The following is a 27,448-nucleotide window of genomic DNA, read 5'->3' on the forward strand; positions in this document are numbered from 1 at the left end:
AGACATTGTTCCTGTATACTGACAAGTTGTTGAGGCATCAAAGGACATTTATTTGTGTATTTGTGTTTGCAAAATAATGTTTCTTCGAATGCCCAGAGTATATAAGCTGTGTGTTCTAACATCTTGTCAGTATGCAGGAACAAAGTCTGAAGAAGGCTTCTTACCTGAACGTTTACTCCTTCACTTCTTAGCCAATAAAAGGTATCATCCTGATTTAAAAATTGCTTAAACACACCATCAGTGCTCGACCCTTATGTCATGTTGGAGAGTGGCTGCACTCAGATGTGCCTCCATGGGATGAACCTCTTACCACTGCGGAGTGTTAGCATGCACTTGGTCAGTAAACCGCAGCTGAATGCCCCACCTGTAATGGTTTATGTGAATGGCTTGAGGCTTAAATACTGAAAAGTACTGTTTCTGTTTCAACCTTGAAGGGAAGTAATCAACTTGACAACCACTGTTATTGCCAGATTTTTAGAAGGCTGCTAGTTCCAATGCAAGTGCACCATGGCACATAATTATTGCATTACTGGATACTGCCTGGAGGTTTGTATTGCTTACAACAGTCTAGCAATGACAATCTCCTCAGAACTGGCAATTGTGTTACAACATTTCAAATACTTATAAAACTATATATAGACTATTCCCATTAAGGGACAAAGTTCAATTTAAAACAACAACAAAATATGTATTTCCAACTTTGCTTTAATCCATAAAAAATGTAAATAGAAGAACAGTTACAGAAAATATTTTTAGGCCACGAAGTTACATAATTGCATTGCAGGTTGCATGTCAAGAGTATAACATCCATAATAAAAGAGCATGGAGTAGACGGGAGTTCAGCATAACTTCATTTACACTAACACATACAAGTACAGACCCTGCTTAAAAACACCTGCCATTATCTATGTTCCTAGCCATTGCCATGGAGTAAACATACAGATTAGGTATTCTGACTTTACTGATCTGCATAGTGACTCAGCAAGCATTATGATTTGCTGATCAGCATTACAGCTCTAAAACTAGTGTCTTTTGCAGTGTTCCCCAACCCTTTCTTCATGGCCCACTAACAGTGCATGTTTTGTGGAATCCCAAGGAGTTATTCAGCTTAAATTACCCCACCTGTGAATGTTTGTGGTTTCCTGCAAAATGTTCCCTGTACCCAGGACTGGGTTGGGGAAATCAGTTTTGGAAGATGAAAGCAAGCTTTTGTCCTCTGAGAGGGGGAAAAAAAAGATCTGTTACAGTTTCATGACTTTCATTACAGGAAATAGATTACAGAAATGCAAGAGTATTTATTACATCTGAACCAGGTAGTACTGGGTCCTTCTCATTTGTTTTTGTTGCCTCTATTTCAAACAATGGATAGAGGGTCACCCCATTTATTTATTTTGTTGTTGTTGCCCTTAAGTTCAATTTATAATTTAGGTCTCTTCACATAGGCCTCAATTCACTAAAGGCAGTTTGGTAACATAATTTAGGTCAGTAAAATACCCCATTCGGTATTTCACACCTTTTTCCATAGTCACTAAGATTTCTCACATGCGGTAAGAGTTCAGTACAATACTCCCCCCCCCCCAAAAAAAAAAAAAAAAAAAAGCAGCATGCGTCAATTCACTAAGCCCTGCTCAGTAGTCTCACCAGCTGTGGAGAAGGTCAGGCAGTAAGATATCAGTCGTATCTTACAAGTGTATGCATGAGCCGATCAATTCTCTGCCCACTACATCTGCCGCATCCCTTTAGATGTACATCTATACTAAATACTGAGAGCTCTTCTGTGTATCAGAATGCAGATATTCACATCTAAAGGGATACAGAAAAGCCTTTTTAGGCTTCAGATAAATATCAATCACTTTTACTTGAATTACCGAATGCATCTTTGTGAAATGCGTTTTGAGGTATTTACCTCACAAGTCTGTAATTAACTCACTAGTTGGTAATTTTACTTTTGAATGTGGTAATAGGTTTAGTGAACTGAAATTTGGCAAGGTCATCTGTAAAATCAACTGTTTTCTGAATTACCAAATGCGGTAATCCATAGTGAATTGAGGTCATAGCCTTTTTTTAGTTAAAAATCCAGAAATATGAACTAGGGATTTAAATTGTTAGCAGTAATTAGAAAATGATGCCATTAATAACACAGCTTTCATATTTGATGCCGCTATTCTAGAGAGATGTCCTTGAAAAAGCAATGCCACATGATCCAAAGATCATAATTCAGAGACTAGCTGTCATTCAAACAGGTCATGGCTAGTTCAGATGTAGCAGACTTCTATAAGTGTAAGCAAAGAATTAAATACAGTGGTTTGCAAAAGTATTTGGCCCCCTTGAAGTTTTTCACATTTTGTCATATTACTGCCACAAACATGAATCAATTTTATTGGAATTCCACGTGAAAGACCAATACAAAGTGGTGTACACGTGAGAAGCGGAACGAAAATCATACAGAATTCCAAACATTTTTTTTTACAAATAAATAACTGCAAAGTGGGGTGTGCGTAATTATTCAGTCCCCTTTGGTCTGAGTGCAGTCAGTTGCCCATAGACATTGCCTGATGAGTGCTAATGACTAAATAGAGTGCACCTGTGTCTAATCAAATGTCAGTACAAATTCAGCTGCTCTGTGACGGCCTCAGAGGTTGCCTAAGAGAATATTGGGAGCAACAACACCATGAAGTCCAAAGAACACACCAGACAGGTCAGGGATAAAGTTATTAAGAAATTTAAAGCAGGCTTAGGCTACAAAAAGATTTCCAAAGCCTTGAACATCCCATGGAGCACGATCATTCAGAAATGGAAGGAGTATGGCACAACTGTAAACCTACCAAGACAAGGCCGTCCACCTAAACTCACAGGCCAAACAAGGAGAGCACTGATCAGAAATGCAGTCAAGAGGCCCATGGTGACTCTGGACAAGCTGCAGAGATCTACAGCTCAGGTGGGGGAATCTGTCCATAGGACAACTATTAGTCGTGCATTGCACAAAGTTGGCCTTTATGGAAGAGTGGTAAGAAGAAAGCCATTGTTAACAGAAAAGCATAAGAAGTCCTGTTTGCAGTTTGCCACAAGCCATGTGGGGGACACAGCAAACGTGGAAGAAGGTGCTCTGGTCAGATGAGACCAAAATAGCATTTTGCATTTTGGCCAAAAAGTTCCATGTGTGGCAGAAAACTAACACACCATCCCCACTGTCAAATATGGTGGTGGCAGCATCATGCTCTGGGGGTGCTTCTTTCAGCAGGGACAGGGAAGCTGGTCAGAGTTGATGGGAAGATGGATGGAGCCAAATACAGGGCAATCTTGGAAGAAAACCTCTTGGAGTCTGCAAAAGACTTGAGAATGGGGCGGAGGTTCACCTTCCAGCAGGACAACGACCCTAAACATAAAGCCAGGGCAACAATGGAATGGTTTAAAACAGAACATAGCCATGTGTTAGAATGGCCCAGTCAAAGTCCAGATCTAAATCCAATCTAAGAATCTGTGGCAAGATCTGAAAACTGCTGTTCACAAACGCTGTCCATCTAATCTGACTGAGCTGGAGCTGTTTTTCAAAGAAGAATGGGCAAGGATTTCAGTCTCTAGATGTGCAAAGCTGGTAGAGACATACCCTAAAAGACTGGCAGCTGTAAGTGCAACAAAAGGTGGTTCTACAAAGTACTGACTCAGGGGGCTGTATAATTACGCACACCCCACTTTGCAGTTGTTGTTTTTTTAATTTTTTTAAATGCTTGGAATCATGTAGGATTTTCGTTCCACTTCTCACATGTACACCACTTTGTATTGGTCTTTCACATGGAATTCCAATAAAATGGATTCAGGTTTGTGGCAGTAATATGACAAAATGTGGAAAACTTCAAGGGGGCCGAATACTTTTGCAAACCACTGTATCTCTGTGTAAAGACAGCTGACACTTATGCTGGCCACACACTGACAGGCTGAACTGGAAGATAGCTGAGAAATTATCAGTACAAGTAATCATTGGAACGCCACTGCATATATACTTCACTTTGATAACTTTACACAAGCTGCCATGGTCATTCAAAATCTTTTTTTCTCAGCACCTGAATGGATTTCTTGAAATCAACACAGTGTGAAGCTTTAATGCACATTGGATATACCTGAACTGCAAGGTGGTTCATGAAAGCAGTTAAAATTCTGCAAGATCAATAGATCAATCACTTCCTCAGGTCCTAAAGGAATTAAGTTCAGTTATCAATACACCCCTTTATCTTATCTTTTGTGACTCTCAACTGGCAGAGTTCCAATAGATTGGCGTACAGCCCACAGTTTCCCATTATTTAAGAAGGGCAAAAAAATCAGACCCGGGAAATTATAGACCTGTAAGCTTAACATACGTTGTGTGCAAACTATTTGAGGGTTTACTATACATGACTTCATAGTAGAAAATATTCTTATTTTTATAGTTTGACTAACATGCTCATCTTTTATGAGGTAGTGAATGCTTATATGGACATTGAGAATGCTGTAGATATGATATACTTGGACTTTGCAAAGGCCTTCGACACTGTTCCCCACACAAGTCTGGTGTAAAAGTTGAGGATGCCAGGACTGGGGAAGAGTCTGTGTGCATGTATAGGGAACTGGCCAATGGACAGAAAGCAAAGAGTTGTGGTCAATGGATCTTATTCAAAATGGGTGACTTAGCAGTGGGTTCCCACAGGGCTCAGTACTGGGTCCAGTACTCTTCAATTTATTTATTATTGATCTAGTAGATGCAGTAGAAAGTAATGTTGCTATTTTTGCAGATGATACAAAATTATGCAGAATCATCAACTCTCTGGAAGATAGTGACATATTGTAACATGATCTGGATAGGATGGCTATATGGGCACATAAATGGCAGATGAAATTCAATGTTGAAAAATGTAATGTCATGCATTTTGGTCGTACCAATGGTCTAGCACCATACAAAATAAATGGGATACAGATGGGGACATCAAACTTGGAGAAGGACTTAGGAGTGCTCATTGACAACAAGTTAAATAATCGTATTCAATGCCAAGCCGCTAAAGCTAATAAAATTTTGCGATGCATTAAAAAGGGAAATAAAAATAATATTGCCCCTGTTTAATGCCCTAGTAAGGCCACATCTGGAATATGGAATTTAGTTCTGGGCACCACATTACAGGGAAGATACTGCAGTTTTAGAGCAGGTGCAGAGACGAGCAACAAAGTTGATATGAGGGATGGAAGGTCTCACTTACTAAGAAAGATTAGATAAACTGGGTTTATTTAGTCTGGAGAAAAGATGCCTTAGAGGGGATCTAATTAACATGTATAAATAAGTCAGAGGGCAATATAAAAGCTTTGCGGATGAGCTTTTTGTCCCTAGGCTTTCACAAAGGTCCAGAGGATCTGCGCATGGAGGAAAAACGTTTTAGACATTTATTTAAGAAAGGGTTCTCAACAATAAGAGTGAATAAGATGTGGAATGCATTGCCACAGGAAGTCGCTATGGCAAATTCTATATCTGCATTTAACGGGGGCTTAAATTCTTTCCATGCGTTGAAAGACATCCATGGCTATAATTACTAGGTAATGCCCAGTGGTGTTGATTCAGGGATTTTATCCGATTGCCATCTGGAGTCGGGAAGGAATTTTTTCCCTTTTGGGGCTAAGTGGACCATGCCTTGTAAGGGTTTTTCGCCTTCCTCTGGATCAACAGGGATATTTGAGAGAGCAGGCTGGTGTTGTACTTTATTTTCTGGTTGAACTCTATGGACCCATGTCTTTTTTCACCCCAAATAACTATGTAACTATGTAATAGAGCCCTTGTGTGGTCTGCATAACAGTATAATATATAACTGGCGCTAGGGAGGCAAGTATTTTTGAAATTTCTGTTTTGTTACTTTCATATTGCATGGGCACTGTAGAAGAATTTATCCATGCTTGGAATGGAAGTGAATATTACTTTGCTAGTAAAGCCCCAAACTACTTCTAGTATAAAATGTTAGCACTTAACACTACAGTAGAATGCTAGCTATAGTAAACGTCAAGGGACCTGACCAAGTAGTTTACTATATCAGAATTAGCCATACATTGTATATTCATGCAGGTGCATGGTCATGACCTGGGGACTAAGCTTACTATAGCCAGAGGTTTAGTATATCTAAGTTTATAATAACGGGATTCTACTGTATTAGTTAATATATTACTTCCGCGAAACACCGTGAATTAGATGTTAACCTTTGTATTAGAATAGCTATTTTCAGACTGCAATGCTTGTCTATTGGACAAGTCATAACTGAGACAGTGTAGACCTTACAGAGCTACAGGCCAAGTGCAAATATTACACTGGACCCCCTGCAGCAACCCCCTACACTGGACCCCCGTGTGCATTTGCACATGTGTACCAAATACACAGGCAATATCTACCAATGGAGAACCAAAGATGGTCTAATGCAGCTGCTGAAGAAAGGCCCTAAGTGCATCCTCTGGTCCAGGAGCTCTGCATACCGCTGTTGCTACTCTTCTTTATACAGACATCCCCAGTGAGAGACTGAAAGCCTGTTTAACATTATATTTATTGGCCCATTAATAGCATGAGTTGCCTGGCAAAACCAAATGAGCTATTCCCTACCTTGCAAGCAACATCTAATTCTGAGTCCTAGATCCTCTGCCTTCTCGTGGTACATCACCTGTCAAATCAACTAGCCCAAAAGGTTGTTTTCTTCTTGCAGAGGCTGTGAGGTGGTGGACAGTGTGTGCTACTTGCTGCAAGTCACCTGTTTAAGTTCGGTTTAGAGCTAGTTGGACTTGCAGGAGGAGTCATCAGTAATTACTATAGAGGTCATGTAGGAGGTCTAGGTCCTGCAGAAATACAGGAACAGTCATCAAAATCCAAGAAGAGTGCCGATCTCTTCTTGGATTTCGATGACTGGGAGTCTCTATGGGCACTGAGATGAAGATCGTGGCACACTAACCCTTTGTGTTGTGTGGTGCTCCTACTGAACCCTTTCTGCTGCAGTAGAACAGGAACAAGACAGCAAATGACAGACACACAATGAGAGGGGAGAGGAGAAAACAACAGGTCTGCTAACATTTCCTTTCACACTGCTAACCACTGTTAATATATGCATTGCACAGCAACACTAAAAACAGCCATCTAGGATTACTGCGGCAATGCCCGGTAACCCTCTTTCTGACCGCAAGCCAAGCAGGAAGAGCTCACTTCCTGTAGCCGAAATTCAAATTGCAACGCAAACACCACAAAAGTAAAAAAAAAAGCTGCATCGCCAGAGACTTACATGACTTCCGGTTCGTCGCTGTGCATGTTGCCCGACAACGTGCTGTTGCGGCGAATCGGGCACTTCCGACAGATCGCATCACACCACGCACGGTATGAAATGCCCCATAGACTTTCATTGGTGTTGTGTTAACCTGTGGAAAAACAGGGTAACGCTACCCGACAGCGTGAAAGGGGCCTAAAAGGTTAGAAATGAGCAGCTTTGTGACTGCAGAGAACAGTTTGTAATAAATTCAGGCTGTTCTAATGTGATCCAGTTGAGGGTTGCAAACTTTTGGCTCTTAAAATCAAAACACCTTTTAAAAAAAACAGCCCACGTTGTTGGGCCAGTTATGTCCGCCAACCTCAGTAAATGCAACCAAGGACACTAAACACTGTAAAGTTAGTTAAACTCGAGGGTGCACTGCGAGATATTTGAGAACACTAAGGGCTACAGTAGCTACACTTTGTGCTGTGTGTTGCAGGGCAACTGTTAAGGTTAGTAGAGTTCCTCACCTCAGGTGAACTGAGGAGTGTCTGCAAAACACTAAGGTTGCACAACTCCAGTCAGTGTGTTCTTGGGATATAATGTGGGTGTCCTGACTGAGGACTAAACAATGAGTCAAACTGTATTTCAGATAGGAGTTGTAACAAAAATAAACATTTACTTTATGAATAGAGCACTAAAGAAGCACCCCAAAGTGATAATAGCTGCAGTCCATATCACAGTGGTACTGACTATGATCCCCACCACAGCCATGCTACACAGTGCCTTCCATCCAGTGACTGTCACTTGGGAGGTGTGGCTGAAGTGGGGTTTGCAGCCTGCTCTGCATCTATATAATGTGGAAAAATTGCCTGGGGCAAGTGACTCAGCTCACTGCTGAGGTGGGGTGGAAAGCAGTGTAAAGGGGATACAGGTTGTTGGCAATGTTGGCTACTGTAAAGATCAAGCAGCCAGTGGTGAGCAATTTTCATACTACAAAGACTAAAACTTGTTTTTAATTATTAGTGCAATTGTACATTTCTATGAAACACATTCATAAACACCAAGGTGGAGTAGGGCTTCAGGTACTAGGTTCATGTATAATTAAAGCGTGATTTGAAGCGATTTGTCCTTAGAATCTAGCATTAAACTGCAAGACTATACAGCTACAAACCGCTACCAGGCAGTAATTTGTAACACAGAAATGAATAGTCAGCGCCTCATGCTGGCGATTATGTCAGTGTAATGTAATGCTAATGAACCTCAGCCTCTAGTGATATAACATAAAATATATATACATATATATATACATACATACATATATACACATACACACACATATACACACACACACACACACACACACACACACACACACACACACACACACACACACACTTTTCATTTTAAGATATGACGGTAGTTAAAAGCCACGATGTAGTCTTTTGCTGCCATCAAGTGGGTCTAAGTGCAAAGGACAACTTGATTCCTTGTTGCTCCTTGCTTATCTCTTGTGTTTATCCTACACTGTAATATCAAAAGAAAAATAGGGGTATCTGGTGTTCAGACTACATACGGTTACATACGGTACTTGTTCCAGAAGTGTAACATTTCTAAATGGCATTATATTGGCAACCTACATATTCCTCTCACCTCACCTTTCTACTAACTCCAGCTGACTGGCTGCACCAGAGAAATGTATGCCTGACATCACGTACAGTTGAGATTTTCCTGCCCAAAAACAGATTGAGAAATGATGATGGTTTTACCACCTTTCGCCACTTGAGATCATTCTGATCTCCGCAAACAAAACTGATTGAATATCCATCGGAATGCCACTGCCACTAGCCATGGTCTGACAAATTATGCCAAAAAGCTTTATGACATTGGCAGAATTGTCTACTAGTAACTGCTTGGTGATCCAAACAATCATCCCAACACTAGGATAAATATACCTAAAGCACAAGCAGCATTATTTTTTAAGGGGCAACAATAGCCGCTTTCCTAGACCTAGTTCACAGGACACCCGCACAGCAGTTATACTGAACATTTAAAGGACAACTGAAGCAAGAGGGATATTGATGCTGCCATATTTATTTCTTTTTAAGCAATGCCAGTTGCCTGGCAGTCCTGTTGATCCTCTGCGTCTAATTATTTTTATCCACAGACCCTGAGCAAGCATGCAGCAGATCAGGCGTTTCTGACATTATTGTCAGATCTGACAAGCTTCGCTACATGCTTGTTTCTGGTGTTCTTCAAACACTACTGCAGCCAAATAGTCCACAGCAGGGCTGCCAGGCAACTGGTATTGTTTGAAAGGAAATACATATGGCAGCCTCCATATTATTTTCACTTCAGTTGTCCTTTAACATCAGATTAATGCCAAGCCTTCCCTTTTACAACAGAAATTAAAGAAAGAATGTAAGTATTTTCTTTGCACATTCACAGTGCATTCATTCAAACAACATTTGCATGCCAGTAAACCAGTTAACGCGGAAAAAACATTTGTACCTGAACCATCCTACTTCACTCGCATTCAAACTCTAGATGAACACACTGCCAAAGCTGTGGGATGTTTTTCAGGCATTTCAGTGGCATTTGGGAGGCAATTTCAGATAAGCACATTCGTCAAAGTCCAACACAGACATAAAGAACAAATAATTGCCAGTTTACAGCTCACAAATGCTTGTAACTACACTACAGGTGCTAAATGTTTCCACAAGAGTTTGCTTTAGGTTAAACACACTTCCACACAAGCATCCATATTATACAGAACTTATTAAACTGGATCTGTTCTGAGAAACTACAGCTCTAGTATAGACAACTATAATAGGTTCAGACAAAAAGTTACATACAAAAAAATAAATCATCCACATATGAAGACATTAATTTTGGAATGGTATAAATGTTACCGTATATACTCGTATATAAGCCAACCCGAGTATAAGCCGAGGTACCCACTTTTACCTCAGAAACCAGGAAAAAGTGATTGAAGTATAAGCCCCCTCCCCAGTATAGCCATCTCCACAGTAGCCAGATGTGCCCTCAGTACAAGTCAGCTCCCCTACCCATAGTCAGATGTGCCCCAAGGATGACACTGCTGCATCTGAAGATGCCACTAGATGGCATCATAGATATGAAACACAGCAATTGCAACACAGGAAGAATCACAGTCATTTAACAGCTGACAATGCTGCTTGCGCAGTCTGCTCCACAAGCCAGGGGATACAGGTAGTCTTCAGCAGCGCATTCTGCACACCATGTTGCAGGGGATGGAGTGCACAAACACAGCAGGAAGCCAGCTGGCAAGAGCAGGATCATTAGTGCACTATCCTTACACACCTCTGCCAGTAACAAAAATCTGCTTCACCATCCAATCTGCTCAACTGACTCGCATATTAGCGGAGGGGTTAACTTTACAGCACAATTTATGTGCTGACAAATTAGGCTTATACACGAGTATATGAGGCAATTAGGTATAAAGTGGAATCCCATGACTTCTCATAGTTCTAGACTACTTGTTTATACAGTCACCCTACATACACTTTCTACCATGTAAAAACCCTGCTTACTTATATATTAGCCAAGCATAAACCTGAATTGTATTTTAGGAGCGGAAGATATTTTTACAAAATAAGATGTTATTCTATACTGAGTTTGAAGAAAACTCTAATCAGGGTTTGCTTGTTTGTTAATGCTTGAGGACCACCATGCACATGTTTGAAGTCCACCCATATTCTGTGGATCAAAGTTTGACTACCAGAGCTCTTTGGGAGTGATTTACAAAAATCAATCTGCTCCAGAATGAAGTAATGGCTTAGTTGGATACCAGTACTATAATGTCACATAATAAATGCCATTACTTTGAGATATAATGCATTTATCCAGAATCTTGGTTACAGATCCCTAGGATCGCCCAGACAAATGGTGCTTACTTATCAGAGAAAAATCCAAGAAGTCTGCACACTCCATAAACGTTTCTGTGATTTATTCACATGATAGACCACACGTCCATTCCAGTCACCAATGACTGTTTCAGGGCCACAGCGGATTTGCTTTGTCAAGGTATTTAACAGAATGGTGTATCATGTGAATGAATCACACTAACATTTATCGAGTGAGCAGACCTCTTGTATTTATGCTTTGTCAATTTTTGGTCCAGCACCTTGGATTCTATTATGGTGTTCAACTCTCTCTCTCTGTTAATAGACTTGATATTTCTCATTAGGACACTTCTTGCTCCAGAAACAAATTTCATGGATCTCTGAAACCCAATCAGTTTAGGTCATCATGTTACTGCTAATGACTTGCAAATAAGTTGCTACAGAACTGCTTGTTATGTTTTTCATTTTCATGAGAACCTGCAGTGAACCTTAAAGAGGAACTTCAGCCTAAACCAGCCGTGCCCAACCTACGGCCCGCGGGCCATTTGTGGCCCGGGAAGCCAGTTTCTGTGGCCCGCGCGGTGTCTGCCTGCGGAGGGGGAGAGGATCGGGTGGTATTGCGTAGTATCGGCTTTGGCAGGATGCGCAGACACCAGCGTGTGCTTGTATTCAGCCCCGGGTAGTGCTGGGATAGTCAGAAAGCCTCGCTCATTGGTTACTGCAGGAACCTTCCTCCAATAGGAATCAGCCTAATTCCTATTGGAGGAAGGTTCCTGCAGTAACCAATGAGCGAGGCTTTCTAACTATCCCAGCACTACCCGGGGCTGAATACAAGCACATGCTGGTGTATGCGCGTCCCGCCGAGTGCCATACTACGCAATACCACCCGATCCTCTCCTCCTCCGCAGGACACCGCGGGCAGACACCGGGGCACACGCTGTGACAGCCCCCTCAGCCCCACACAGAGCTGACAGCCTCCTCAGCCCCACACAGAGCTGACAGCCCTCTCAGCACCACACAGAGCTGGCAGCCCCCTCAGCCCCACACAGAGCTGGCAGCCCCCTCAGCCCCACACAGAGCTGGCAGCCCCCTCAGCCCCACACAGAGCTGTCAGCCCCACACAGAGCTGACAGCCCCCTCAGCCCCACACAGAGCTGACAGCCCCCTCAGCCCCACACAGAGCTGGCAGCCCCCTCAGCCCCACACAGAGCTGGCAGCCCCCTCAGCCCCACACAGAGCTGGCAGCCCCCTCAGCCCCACACAGAGCTGGCAGCCCCCTCAGCCCCACACAGAGCTGACAGCCCCCTCAGCCCCACACAGAGCTGACAGCCCCCTCAGCCCCACACAGAGCTGACAGCCCCCTCAGCCCCACACAGAGCTGACAGCCCCCTCAGCCCCACACAGAGCTGACAGCCCCCTCAGCCCCACACAGAGCTGACAGCCTCCTCAGCCCCACACAGAGCTGACAGCCCCCTCAGCCCCACACAGAGCTGGCAGCCCCCTCAGCCCCACACAGAGCTGGCAGCCCCCTCAGCCCCACACAGAGCTGGCAGCCCCCTCAGCCCCACACAGAGCTGGCAGCCCCCTCAGCCCCACACAGAGCTGGCAGCCCCCTCAGCCCCACACAGAGCTGGCAGCCCCCTCAGCCCCACACAGAGCTGGCAGCCCCCTCAGCCCCACACAGAGCTGGCAGCCCCCTCAGCCCCACACAGAGCTGACAGCCTCCTCAGCCAGCACACTACAGGCCACTCTGGTACTATTGCTGCATTAATCTGCCCTGTGCATACACCCAAACAGCCACAAACTTCTCATTAAGAAAATGTGCTTCAAATGGTGAGTACAACAATTCTTATATTGTCGTTTTCTTTTCATTTCCAACACCATGTTAACTGTTACTAGAAAAACGTTAAACGTTTTACATCGAAATTTTGTATGCATATGTTCCGGCCCTCGAGATTTTTCTTGATTTGAAGTTCGGCCCTCGGGCCAAAAAAGGTTGAGCACCACTGGCCTAAACAAACATACTGTCATTAAATTAGTTATGTTAGGCAGAGGGGAGGAGGGAGGAGGGGGGGGGGTTAGTTTTTTTTTCACAGGCTGAGTGCTCAAGATACAGACAATCCTGCCTCTGTGTAATGTTTACAAATAACATGGCTGCTGTCATTGTATCACAGGAAGAAATAATCATTTTCTATTAAAGCTGTTTGAAGCTAGATTTGCTGTGTAAACTATCTAAACTTTAGATAAGATATGTAGACAAGTTACTTGTTATAGTTAGTTTTTCATCTCGGATCCGCTTTAAGTACAGTATCTAATTTTTTGCTTTAGGTTTGCCTAGGGTACACTTTAACTCACTGCACTACCCACAATTAAATAATTTAGTTTGGCCTAGAAATCTTATCAAAATTATATGAAACTTGGGAACTGGGCCAATCAAAATCCTCAGGAAGTGCAGTTGATTAACCACTTCAGGACTCAGCCTTTACCCCCCTTAAGGACCAGCGCTTATTCCTAAGATCTGTGCTGGGTGGGCTCTACAGCCCCCAGCACAGATCAAATAACAGGCAGAGCGACCAGATCGCCCCCCTTTTTTCCCCACTAGGGGGATGATGTGCTGGGGGGGTCTGAACGCTCCTGCCTGCGTGTGGGTGGTGGGGGCGGGCACCTCAAAGCCCCCTCCACGGCAGGATTCTCCCTCTTCTCCCTCCCTGCCCCGGAGATTGGAGGCTGCACAGGAACGGATCTGTCCTGTGCAGCCTCTAACAGACTCCTGCCTGTCATTTGACAGTGATCCCCGGCCGCTGATTGGCCGGGGATCGCTGATCTGGTACAACGCTGCTACTGTTAGCAGCGTTGTAAAAATGTAAACAAAGCTGATTATTTCTGCTTGTGTTTACATTTAGCCTGCAAGCCGCGATCGGCGGCCCGCAGGCTATTCACGGAGCCCCCCACCGTGAATTGACAGGAAGCAGCCGCTCTCGCGAGCGGCTGTTTCCTGATTAATTAGCCTGCAGACAGCGACGCAGATGCGTTGCTGGTCCTGCAGCTACCACTTTGCCGACGCGCGTTATGAGTGGGCGGTCGGCAAGTGGTTAACCCAGTTCCAAGCTGCATACAAATTGCATTAAATTATCCAGCATTATTAGTCTTTCCCTGACCAGGTCTACATGACTGTACACTTCCAAAGGTATATACTAGCTACACTCTACAGTGTGCTGCTCTAGCAAAAGCACACATTCTATAACGAACAATAGGCTTGATTCATCAAGCTGCACTGCGCTGCTAAAGCAGCGCAGCTTAATGTTGTATAGTGCGCGCTATGCATGCCTTACATAGCAGAGCTCTCTTCCATGTAAGGAGCGAGCCTTCCTTAGTTTCACGCATTGCTTCCTTAGCAATGTGCGTAACATTAACTGCGAGTGGCCCTGCTTGAGTGAATTATTGGTACCGCGATACTTCACTCGCTTTATGTAAATTAATACAGTAGTGGCCGCGAGTGAAGTATCGCGGTACAAATAATTCACTCGAGCAGGGCTACCCGCAGTTAATGTTACGCGCATTGCTAAGGAAGCAATGCGCGTAACTAAGGAAGTCACATCCAATATAAGAGATTATGAGTGTTGGAAAAATGCTGTGAGTATGCCAGAAACTTTGAGCATCCACACGCATCTATTTGCATGATACTTAATGACAATAATAGAGCCGTTCCCAATCATCATGTGCTTGTAAGCACTAACCAGCTAAATGACTTGCAGGACAAAATTGTTTTAGCACATTTAAGGAAAACAGAGTAGGATATGAACAGATTTATTTAAGTATATTTGATAACAAGTAAGTGACCCTTACAGGCAGAGACATTTTAGATGGAAATTGCAAACATTAACATAATGTGAAGAAAGACCAACTCTTCTTTCCTGCACTGTCAAAGAGCATCACTGGTCTGACACAATGCATGAATATAACAAGCAGCAGATGACAAGTAGGACACATTAAAGTTCCACTTGCAGTTGTAAGTGCCCTCAATTATGTTGTCATCAGTGGCTGTTCCTGGAAGATTTTTGCTTTTTCAGTAACTCCGGACACAATGTTGCCCCTCAGCCACATAGAAAGAAGCTGTGAGTGTAATTGTGGTTTGCATGCCAGGACAATCTCTGGCTGATAGTTCTGTGTGTTCAATTTATTGGGAAGCAAAATATGCCTTCAATTGTCCCTTACTTGATCTCAGAAGGTCAAACTCTCTGTCCAGCAGCTCTTCCTCAGTTAACATGGAAAAATTGTCGTCTCCAAATGGATTCCAGCCCGACATATCAGGTGGGTTGTTGCTGTTCTGCTTTGGTACACTAGAAGCAGACTGTTTGTCTGGGAATCCCACAGATCTGTAAAACGGAAACACTTTAATAAAGATCTGATCATAGAACATTATCTACCAAACATTTTCTACACAAAAAGGGCAGGTCTTCATTCATGCACTTCAAAATTAAACACTCAAGCAAAAGGCACAGCCATTTACCGGTACTTCAATCAACCCTGCAGTCACTGTAAGGAAAGTACTGAGGAAGAATGTATATTTTTCAAACTAAAAATTATAATCCCATGATGCTTATCTTCCAAACCCCTTCAATCAGAGAGAAGAACTATGTACCAGATTAAAGACACTGCATGTCTAATCTCCTAGTCTCAGTAGATCCCGCAATGTCATGGTACCAGACCTTGCCTGGCAATATGGAACTAAGAAATACTCTGAAAATAAACATATACACTCCGAAATATAACACTTGTTAGGCTTGTGACATATGACATTGTTTTGTCATATATTTTATGACTGCACGAGTATGAATGGCATATCAGATTTGCTATGAGTAGATATTGTACAAATAATGCCAATTTTTTGCTGCTCTTTAGAAAATGTGTAGAGTAGACCATTTGTGGCTTGAAGCCCCAGGTTTACACTATGTTTTAATTGTTAGTTAGTGGTTAGATTCCTTCCGTTAGGCAACGTCATAGAAGAGTATAGTACTGAACAATCTGCGCGCAAACTGTTTTTGGAAGCTAACATACTCCATTTGTTGCATCTGTTTTGAATGCAAGATGTGTAATCTACCTGTGTTTTTGGGCTCTGCACATCTATGCAGCTGGTTAACTCAGGTGCAGCCTGCATTTGGAAGCGCTACCAATTTCTCTTACACATGAATGCAGCTAGCCACAAGTAGCATTTTTGTACATCAGTTTGCATTCAATTTATCTAGATTAGGGTTTAGTGCATAGTTTGCATCTGATTTGTATTAAAGGTGTATATTTAAGTCCCTGGGGGGCGCTGTACAACCTCTGTTGGTTTACTTTCAGTTGCTCCGATTAGGAGCGCTGCCAATTTTTTGCCATTGTACAAACAATGTCATCCAAGCCTATATTTTGTCACCAAGGGGTCTCGTACCAATGTTGGGTAGAGCCCAATACCCTTACCCTTTAAACAACCTCAATTCTTCATGGCAAGGATGTCAGAAGAAGTTGGAAGCATTCCTTTTGAGATTTTGGTCCATTTTCACACAACTGCATTATTATCCCCCAGGAGTAAAAGGAACCAATGATGATTGATTGATTAATGTAGATTTCTAAGCTTCACATTGATTGGCTTTCTTAGCATTAAACACACTTCCTCACAATTTTGATCGGCCTAGTACCAAGCTGCACACAGTTTGCATGCAAGCTGGAATTAACATCTCATTAATTGTACTACTGACGCAAAAAAGGTGTTGTCTGCACTACGGACCTCAAATCCTGACCCTTTCATTTGTCTCCTGCAGCAGAAATCAAATTCATATTTACCCCCCTTTCTTGTGTTACTCTCCCTGAAGTGTGTCCGTCTGATTTTCTGCACTGTGCTGCTGCCAGATGATGGAGTGTGTACCAGCACGAATGTGCAGGTGAATGTGTTAAAATCTACTCATTCATGCTTGTGACAACATGCACACTTTATTTGGCATGAAAAAGAAAACCGGTCCCTTGAAGAAAGCGAGAGAAAGCAGTAGAATACAAAAAGCAGAAGAGGCTGAAAAAAAAAATCCAGTGCAGCCAATTGTTGTTCCCCCTAAGCAGTGTGGCTTACAACAATTCAGACAATCTTGCATATAAACAAAAAATACAGTTTATGAACCTATGAAGTACCCAACCTAGAAAGATGCAGGGTCACATAAAAATGGGCTGGTTTTTGACCCCCATGGCCATTGGTTGGGGCGTGACCGCGGCGGCAGCCCTAGGACCGCCTAACAACAATTGGCGTCAAGTCCTGGGGCTGCAGTTTCCCAGGGAACGACCGCACGCATGCGCGATCGTTCCCTGCCACTTCACGGAACAAAGTTCCGTGAATAGCCTGCTGGCCACTGATCGTGGCTAGCAGGCTGTTTGTAAATAAAAGGGGAAAGAAACCCCCTTTGTTTACATCCGTACATCGTTGCGGTCCCCAGCAGCGCTGTACGAGATCGGCGATCCCCGGCCTCTGATTAACCGGGGAGCGCTGTCCTCATAGACTTGTGCCTATGAGAGGCGGAACAGAACAGATCGCTGTTCCAATTCAGAAAACGGAGGGGAGGAGGGAAGGGAGGAGGGAGAGAGAGAGAGCCTCAGAGGCCAGAAAGAAAAAAAACTGCCACAGCGATCGGACACCTCAGGCGGCATGTCCCCTTAGGGACAAAAAAAGGAGGAGAGTCCGATCGCAGTGATATTTGAGAAGTGAAATGAAGTTTATTGCATTTGCAGAAAGTGCGCAATAATTGTTTAAATTAAATTAGGCAGGTGCATAAATTTGGGCACCACAAAAAAGAATTGAACTCAATATTTAGTAGATCCTCCTTTTCAGAATTTACAGCCTCTAGACGCTTCCTGTAGATTCCAATGAGAGTCTGGATTCTGGTTGAAGGTATTTTGGACCATTCCTCTTTACAAAACATCTCTAGTTCATTCAGGTTTGATGGCTTCTGAGCATGGACAGCCCTCTTTAACTCACCACAGATTTTCAGTTATATTCAGGTCTGAGGACTGAGATGGCCACTCCAGAACATTGTACTTGTTCCTCTGCATAAATGCCTTAGTGGATTTTGAGCAGTCTTTAGGGTTGTTGTCTTGTTGAAAGATCCAGCGCCAACGCAGCTTCAGCTTTGACACGGATTCCTGGACATTGGTCTCCAGAATCTATTGATACTGAGTGGAATACATGCGTCCCTCAACTTTGACAAGAGTCCCTGCACTGGCCACACAGCATGATGGAACCACCACCATATTTTACTGTAGGTAGCAGGTGTTTTTTTTCAAATGAACAACTGAAGGAAAATGGAGCGCGCCATAGTGCATTAAACGTTTTAGGGGTATTTTATTGACACATAAAGTTATACTCACAACCACAGATGTTAATAACGCATGTCAGCGGACAGCCAGCCGCTTCCCTCAGTGGTGGAGAATGACGCGCTGTGGCCAATAGCGCGGATTCCGATGTCCTGGGCTCCGTACCGTTGAGGAGTGGGCGTGGCTGGGATCAGTAAGCGTGTGACATCATGACGCGTTTCGGCGCACGGCGCATTCGTCAGATGACGTCGCGCCATGCGCCGAAATGCGTCATGACGTCACACGCTTACTGATCCCAGCCACGCCCACTCCTCAACGGTACGGAGCCCAGGACATCGGAATCCGCGCTATTGGCCACAGAGCGTCATTCTCCACCACTGAGGGAAGCGGCTGGCTGTCCGCTGACATGCGTTTTTAACATCTGTGTTTGTGAGTATAACTTTATGTGTTAATAAAATAGCCCTAAATCGTTTAATGCACTATGGCGCGCTCCATTTTCCTTCAGTTGTCTTGCTAACCACCCATTCTGGAGCGCTGCAGTGTTGGAACTCTAAAGGGGAACCATCTTTGACCGTGCGACCTTTTGATCTGGAGCGCAGGATATCTGTGTGTTTTTTTTCAAATGCTGTGTTTTTCCTCCATTCATAACGTCCCTTGTTATGCCCAAATAACTCAATTTTAGTTTCATCAGTCCACAGCACCTTATTCCAAAATGAAGTTGGCTTGTCCAAATGTGCTTTAGCATACCTCAAACAGCTCTGTTTGTGCTGTGGGAGAAAAGGCTTTCGCTGCATACAGCATCTCCTTGTGTAAAGTGTGGTTGAACAATGCACAGTGACTCCATCTGCAGCAAGATGATGTAGGTCTTTGGTGCTGGTCTGTGGGTTGACTGACTGTTCTCACCATTCGTCGCTTCTGTCTATACCAGATTTTTCTTGGTCTGCCACTTCGAGCTTTAACTTGAACTGGGCCTGTGGTATTCCATATCCTCAATATGTTCCTAACTGTGGAAACAGACAACTGAAATCTCTGAGAATACTTTTTGCATCCTTTCCCTAAACCATGATGGCGAACATTGTCTTCAGGTCATTTGAGATTTGTTTTGAGACCCCCATGTTGCTACTCTACAGAGAAATTTAAAAAAAGAGGGAAACTTACAAATTACCCCCTTAAATACTCTTACAATTGGATTCACCTGTGTGTGTAGGTCAGGGGTCACTGAGCTTACCAAGCCAATTTGAGTTCTAATAATTAGTTCTAAAGGTTTTGGAATCAATAAAATGACAATAGTGCCCACATTTATGCACCTGCCTAATTTCATTTAAACAATTATTGCGCACTTTCTGTAAATGCAATGCACTTCATTTCACTTCTCAAATATAACTGTGTGTCTCCTATATGATATATTTAACTGACTTTTAATCGTAACAACAACAATTTATGCAGGAAATTCATGACCATTAACATCGTTGCCCAAACTTTCGCATCCCACTGTATATTGTGCTTTTCTCCTGGTGGAAAAGCTCCAGAGCTGCAGCCACTCGAGCGCGCTCTACAGGCAGCAGCAGTGTTAGGGAGTCTTGCCCAAGGTCTCCTACTGAACAGGTGCTGGTTTATTGAACAGGAAAATCCAAGATTCTAACCCAGGTCTCCTGTATCAGATGCAGAGCCCTTAACCAGTGAGGAGATGAACAGTCCTATGAACACAAGACTGATGTAGAGTGGGTGCAACCAAAGAAACAAGAGCACTAGGGGTGCTAATAGGCAATCCAACAAGTGGGCCATGAAACACTCTGCCAGTAGTAGTTGGCTGAACAGGAAATAGACTGACAGCGAAGTGGGCTAGAAGGCATTATGGACTGATGTGTTCTGAATAAAGTAGTCTCACGATGGTCACTGTACTTTTCAGCTTGAACTTTACTTCTCTGCAATAATCTTCACTATTCCTGGCAGACGTGGGGTTCTCCAGATTATCAGTTACTTACATGTTGGTATTACTTCTCACTATTCCCATATGTTCAGGCTGGGGGGCTGAAACTAAGGCTGGTGGGAAGTCCTGAGGAGAGGTCACATACTGAGGAGTCTGCGGCTGGTGTTGCAGCAAAGCCTGCTGTTGTTGTATTTGGGCTTGCTGGTACTGATGAACCTGAAAAACATTGTTTAGTTGTTAATACATATACATCTGTGAAAAACTGTAAATACCAAGAAATTTTCTGGATTTTGAAATAATGTTGTGCAAACTGCTCCGCTATTCAGTATTACAGGATTCAGTGCTGTCATCTATACTCATTGTCTAAATACAGCCGGTTGGCAAAGTAATAAAATTATGCCGTTTAAGATTTAGTTCTTACCATACTTGTATAGTGAGGAGGAAGGTGCTGCTGCGGCTGCTGTTGCTGGTAGTAAAGGGACTGCATCAAAAGCTGTTGCTGAAGGATCTGATGCTGAACTGCTTGCTGGTACTGCACAGAAGAGAATGCCATTAGTGACTATAGAGTACGAATCTATTCAACAGCAATGCAAGTTTGCTTTGAATCATTCAGCATTACTCAAAATGTGATCACCCTGACAAAGCCCTTTATTTGCTGGTGACATGTGCAGGCAGGCAGGCACAGCATCTGTCACTGCTCTGTGTGCTGCAACAACCCACTGTACTGCTGTGACAGGACCCTCCATATAGGGGACATGCGTACATTATCCACAGAGAACCGTCTACAACTGGCACTGGAATTGGTACATTGGTATCAGGATGTCCTGGAAGTGTACAGTTTATATGTATTTTTCATTATATAGTATTACCACTAGGAAAGTACAACAGTGCAAGGAAGTGGCGGGGAGGGGGGGGGGGTGATGGAAGGGGGGCTAAGTAAAACACACTACCTAAAGCATAGGATAATTGAATGCAGGGCCGGATTTACCATAAGACACCGTAGGCACGTGCCTACAGGTGCCTGATAGGTCAGAGGCGGGTGACTGAATGCCCCTCGGTATGTAGAGCAGGAGCGCGAGTATGTTGTTCATCCCGCTCCAGCCCGCCCGCTTGCAGCTCTCCCCCGCCGTCAGCAGCCGCGGCAAGGAGAGTTTCCCCACTCCCCGGCAGTGGCTGTATACTCCTGCACACAGCGCACAGCAATTCACCTGCGTGCAGCGTGCGTGGCTATTGGTGGGAAGTGCGCCGCTGCCTGCCTCCCCAGTCCGGGCTCTGCTGCATACTTCAGGGGATGCGACCGCCAGTGTTCCTGCTCTGCGTCCATGGCGACGGGTCGGAGAGGAAACCAGAATACAGCGCCAAGCATGTCACGGAGACCATGCATGCAGAGAGCAGCTTACACTGCAGCTGTCTTCTCGGTGGGCTCAGCAGGTCTCAACAGGCGCCCCAACGCTGCTCGGGTGAGTGTGGTGAAGTTTTTTTTCTCTTGCTGTATCTATATGTAGTTTGTGGTTTATTGGGGGAAGAGAGGGAAGGGTCTTTGTTGTGGTGTGGGTTTATGGGGGAGGGGGTAAAGGGTCTGTGCGTTTATTGTGTAGGTTTATTGGGAAGGGGGGGGGGGGGGAGGGTCTGATTGTGTATTGTTGGTTTAGGGGGGAGGGGGGAAAGGGTCTGTGTTTATTGTGTAGGTTTATGGTGGAATGGGAGGGTTTGATTGTGTGTTGGTGGTGTGAGTTTATGGGGGGGGGGGGTCTGTGCCTAAGTTTTGGTGGTGTGGGGTTTTTTTTTTGGGGGGGGGGGGGAAGGGTCTGAGTCTGTGTGTTGGTGGTGTGGGTATATGATGGGGAGGAGAAGGGTCTGTGTCTGAAAGTTGGTGGTGTGGGTTTATGAGGGGGGGGGGGGTCCTGAGTGTTGCGGCATGAGTTTATTGGGGGGGAGGGTAGGGTCTGTGTCTATCATGGTGCTATACCAGTAGCCACAGGGCTCCAGCCTCTCTCAATTTTTCTCCCCTTCTGGCATGTTTTCTGTTCCCTAATCGCCCTGAACCTTCTGGTGAGGATGCGGGGACATTGGAGAGCTAGCCCACAGTGCTCAGTCATCTGCCGCTGGGCTGTGAAATGGCAGTGCCCTGACCCAGACCTCACCATCACCGGGGGGACTAGGACAGGTGGCCAACCTGCTGTTGCTTGACCCTGTATCGCCTGCACTGCTTTCAAACAATCGCCGCCTGCCAGCTCACCACACTGGATCAATCCACTCATTGATCGGGTGGTCAGCTGATCAGGCCATGTGCTCTGATCAGGAACTGTCGCTCACCATGGATCAGTCAGCTCCTGGCATTTTTGCCCATGGTTTTCTGCAGAGCTACCCATATGCTGTCCCATTCTGCCACCGCTGCTCAGACTGTTCTCTGCTCACCACCAGGCATCAGTAGCTGCCATCAGCCTACAGAACGCCTCCACAGGGAACCTGGGGTTCGAAGCTAACTGTGCTCTCTGCCTCAGATCACTATATAGGCTGGAGTTTATCGCTGCCCACAGTACGGGAATTTGGCCTCCACTGCTGCCCATCCTCCAGCTCTTGAGCCACCACGTATCGTGCTGCCACAGAGCTAATTGCTAGCTAATTCCAGATCTCCCGTCCCACCTTGACCAACTAGACTGCTAGCTGGGGGCTGGATTGTGGCTCCTAAATGCAACCACAGGGAACTTCCTTCAAAGCCACCAGTCAGATCACCACTGCAACACAGGACTCTGCCTCTTTCCTTCTCATTTCTCTCTTCTATCGTTCCTTCTCTGCACTATATCCTCTAAGGATTTAACGCAAGCACCCAAATCGCTGCAAAGCAGCGAGTGCCTCAATTAAGTGTTGCAGCTCCACTCACATAGCACTCGGACAACCTGCAGGTCCTTCTTTACTGTGTGTGTGTGTGTGTGTGTGTGTGTATATCTATCTATCTATATATATAGGCGTGTCTTTGGGGTGTGGCCTGTGTGAAGGGGTGGAGTTTAGGGCGCCAGAACCTATGTGCCTATAGGCTCCTGAGCTGTAAATCCGGCCCTGATTGACTGATTAAAAATCTTTATTATAAACCACTTATTACACCAAAGCATATACCCAGGTGTCACACATCGCACATTACACAGTTAAAATCAAAACATGCGTATTATACTGGTTGCCATAGCACCACAAAATTCTATATGTGTGAGCTGCACTATGGATCATTATTACAACTGCATGTAAGTCCAAATACTATACCCAACAAAGGCAAAATATATCAAGTATGTATATGCATCTCGAGTCAATGCAGTGCCAAGATAAGGTTTTCCAGCACTAAAGGTGGATATTTCAAAGTGTACCCATCCCAGTATAGGGAGCCAATGTGCCCCCAGTATTAGGTGCACACCCCCTGCCCAGTTCCGATAGCCAGATGTGCCCCCAGTATAAGCTAGCCTCCTTCCCCATTATAGATCACCAGCTGTGCCCCCAGTGGAACCCCTCCTCAGCAAAGTCAGATATGCCCCCAGTATTAGGTAGCCCTCCTCCCCAGTATAAACAGTCCGATGTGCCCACAGTATTAGGTAGCCCCCCCCCCCCCCCCCCTGTCAACGGAGGAGGGCCCAATTAAGATCTTGCTTGTGGGCCCAATGATTAGTACTTAAAGGGAACTAAGCACCCTTTCTTTTCTGGAAATTTCTCCTGGCTTGTAAAAGCTACAGGAGCTGCCATGTTCCCCCTCGCCTTTCCGTCTAAGGTATTGTTTACTCCATGCTAATGAGTACAATAAAACAATAACCAAGTGCTTAACTGTCTGAAATCTCTGCGAAAAGGACAGACTGACAGACCTGCTGAAATAGGCTAATAAAACTTAAGAGCTAAACTTTAAAGGTAAAATAAAAGGTTAAATGGAAGTTTATTTTAAAGAGACTCCATAACAAAAATTGCATCCTGTTTTTTTATCATCCTACAAGTTCCAAAAGCTATTCTAATGTGTTCTGGCTTACTGCAGCACTTTCTACTATCACAGTCTCTGTAATAAATCAATGTATCTTTCCCCTGTCAGACTTGTCGGCCTGTGTCTGGAAGGCTGCCAAGTTCTTCAGTGTTGTGGTTCTGCTATGAACTTCCCCTTCCAGGCCCCTCTATGCACACTGCCTGTGTATTATTTAGATTAGGGCAGCTTCTCTCTTCTCTCATCTTTTACAAGCTGGATAAATCGTCCTCTGAGCTGGCTGGGCTTTCACATACTGAGGAATTACAGAGAAGGGCAAAGCTGTTTGCAGGAAGAAACGAGCAGCCTGAAACTTCAGTGCATGAGAACTGCAGGGGGGAAGAAACACACAAATGATCTCTTGAGATTCAAAAGGAAGGCTGTATACAGCCTGCTTATGTATGGATGTATTTTCTATGTGTGGACATACTGTACATCAACCTACTTCCTGTTTTGGTGGCCATTTTGTTTGTTTATAAACAAACTTTTAAAAACAGTTTTTAACCACTTTTAATGCGGCGAGGAGCGGCGAAATTGTGTCAGAGGGTAATAGGAGATGTCCCCTAACGCACTGGTATGTTTACTTTTGTGCGATTTTAACAATACAGATTCTCTTTAATAATGAGACATATTGTTGACATGCATTTTTCTTGTGCTATTGAGATGCCCTGTGTGCTAAAAATGGTGCTCAGTTCACTTTAAGCTCCTGACCACTATCTGTAGAAGTCCTCTTGCATAGTATACGCATGCTCCTGAACGTTTGCTTTCACTGAACTTTGAGACACAGCCATCAGTGGAATTTGCATCTGCTTCACTGGTTGCATGGAGCGCTTCAGTATATATATGAATTATCAATGCTTTGCTGCATACCATTTACATACTTCAGAGCCTTTGCTTTCATTTACAATCTAGAGACTTTGCTTCAAAGCTTGGCATCTGTTATGGAGATATTTGATTCACTGGCTACTTTTTGGAACATGCATTGATTTTGCCAATTTTGGATGCCTTATTGCTGGTTGTCTCGTCACCATGGATGATACAGTTATTGCATGACCTTGTTTTAAGTGCTTGGTTGTATTGTATGGATGGAGTGAGTGAGGGGTGTGGGGTGGCTTGATCAACCACTGCCAATATTTTACTGTTTTAAATGCCATTTGATTACTTATCTAAACTCGTAAAAATGAACCTAAAATGCACTGAGAAGGACATAGGCCTATTCAGATCTCACCAGAGATTAGGCTCAATGATTGGCAAGGGAAGGACGAAATATAAAACTGTCAATTTGGGGACTGTTGGCTTCTCCCACTAGAGTATGATCAGATTAACAGATGTTGAACATTTGGGGGTTGGCCATGTGATTTGATAAAATTATTGAATCGGATAGTCGGTCAGGCCGCAACGTCGGTCAGGCCGCAACGTCGGTCAGGCCGCAACGTCGGTTCTGAGTGCTGATGAAAAACGGATTAGTGACCTAAATGAAAATATTGTAATGAGAGAGTCACTGCCAACCAGAAGAATGCTTACTGTACAAATCAAATAGGTAAATATCACACTACTACATGGCTGATATGTATGAGCTGATTGGGCTCAATCATTCCAGTAATTACATTGTGCATTTTGTGTGATGTGGAGACACCTATTTTGTGCATTATATTTGACATCACCCTGAACATCAGAAGTACCTGCTTCATGTAGGCTTCCTGGAGGAGTTGTTGCTGCTGAAACTGGTGAAGCTGCTGTAGCCTCCAGTCACCTGGCTGCAGTTGCTGCAACACCCTGTGCTGCTGTGGGCTCTCATGACTTAGAAGGGCTTCAGGCTCATTACCAGGCTTTGGCGTCATATCTGAGGATGCTTAAAAAGAACATAACACTCAATTATACATACATTACATACATATATTACCGTACAATGGGTTTTAGCAGTACTTTGCAAGGCTGTGGAGTTGGTACAAAAATCTTCCAACTCCTCAGTTTATGAAAACTCCGACTCAGACTCCAGGTACCCAAAATGGCTCAGACTCCTCGACTCAAACTCTTTAGTCTAATACTAACCAGGGCTGTGGATTTTGTACACAAATCACCAACTCCAATTCTGACTACGGGTACCCAAAATTGCTCGACTCCTCGACTCCCATTCCACAGCCCTGGTACTTTGTAAATGCATTTTGTTATCTCATACTATAAAGTAGTTCAGTTTTAGGATTTGAAACTCCGCTCCAGTCACAGATCTTATCTCATTTGATAACTTAGTAATCAGAGCATCCAAATGTTGCCAGTTTAAATTAAAAGTGGAATTTTCAGCTAGAAAGCCTATTTAACAGATTTTTGACTAAAACTCATAGCTTAAAATGATTTATAATACATCAACTACTCGGAGATTATAAACTGTTGAAAACCAGCTCTGCCCATGCATCTTACGCAGATCTAATCATGGTCCATTCCGCATTTTTCTAAACATGGTGCTTACATTATAGTGATCTTAGGACACTATGCAAGAAAAATGCATAGCAGATTATGATGGAACAGCCACAGAAATTTGTACAGTTTTCGCCTTCTATTACAGCAAATATTGTTACCATTGGAGCTTTGATTTGGAGGACTCTGCACTGGCATCTTCATTGGGGTGGCAGAACTTTGGAAATTGAGGACCTTTGTTGTAGCTGTGCTAGAGAAAGCCTTTGGTCTCTGTCTTGGTGCAATGGAGGTCTCTGTAGGTCCCAGTGAGTCAGTTATTCTGTAATGTAAAACAGTTTTTAAAATAATCACTGGTAGCATTTATCCTGAACTTGAATACCCAGTTTTAAATTATGGGCAACAGTAACTGAGCAACTTCATACACATACAAACTGTGTCAATGGTGAAAAAAAAGTGCAACGTAATTTGGTGTTCACTTTAGGACAGATCCAGATATAAACAACATATAAGAAAATATACTAAAGACAGCACTGTCCCTTTAATCATTAACTATGTAAGATTTTGAAACCCTCTAGGGTTCACCATAACCGACACAGAAACCTGCAGACTTTTGAAATATTGCATGTAAACTATCTGCTCCTAAGGCGCATACAACACTTGT

The 27,448-nt window shown here is 43.9% G+C and overlaps 1 protein-coding gene across 1 annotated transcript in view; it reads right to left on the bottom strand.

Moving 5' to 3' along the window:
- BMP2K (BMP2 inducible kinase) overlaps nucleotides 1-27,448 on the bottom strand; it is a 221,533-nt gene that overhangs the window by 17,394 nt on the left and 176,691 nt on the right. The window contains exons 10-14 of the mRNA XM_068233657.1: nucleotides 26,949-27,106; nucleotides 26,055-26,224; nucleotides 20,803-20,913; nucleotides 20,437-20,597; nucleotides 15,332-15,492 (exon numbers count right to left, since the gene is read on the bottom strand). Coding sequence (XP_068089758.1) covers nucleotides 15,332-15,492; nucleotides 20,437-20,597; nucleotides 20,803-20,913; nucleotides 26,055-26,224; nucleotides 26,949-27,106 — 761 coding nt within the window. The remainder of the gene's footprint in view (nucleotides 1-15,331; nucleotides 15,493-20,436; nucleotides 20,598-20,802; nucleotides 20,914-26,054; nucleotides 26,225-26,948; nucleotides 27,107-27,448) is intronic.

Source organism: Hyperolius riggenbachi, chromosome 1 (genome assembly GCF_040937935.1).
Source record: "Hyperolius riggenbachi isolate aHypRig1 chromosome 1, aHypRig1.pri, whole genome shotgun sequence".
NCBI lineage: Eukaryota > Metazoa > Chordata > Amphibia > Anura > Hyperoliidae > Hyperolius > Hyperolius riggenbachi.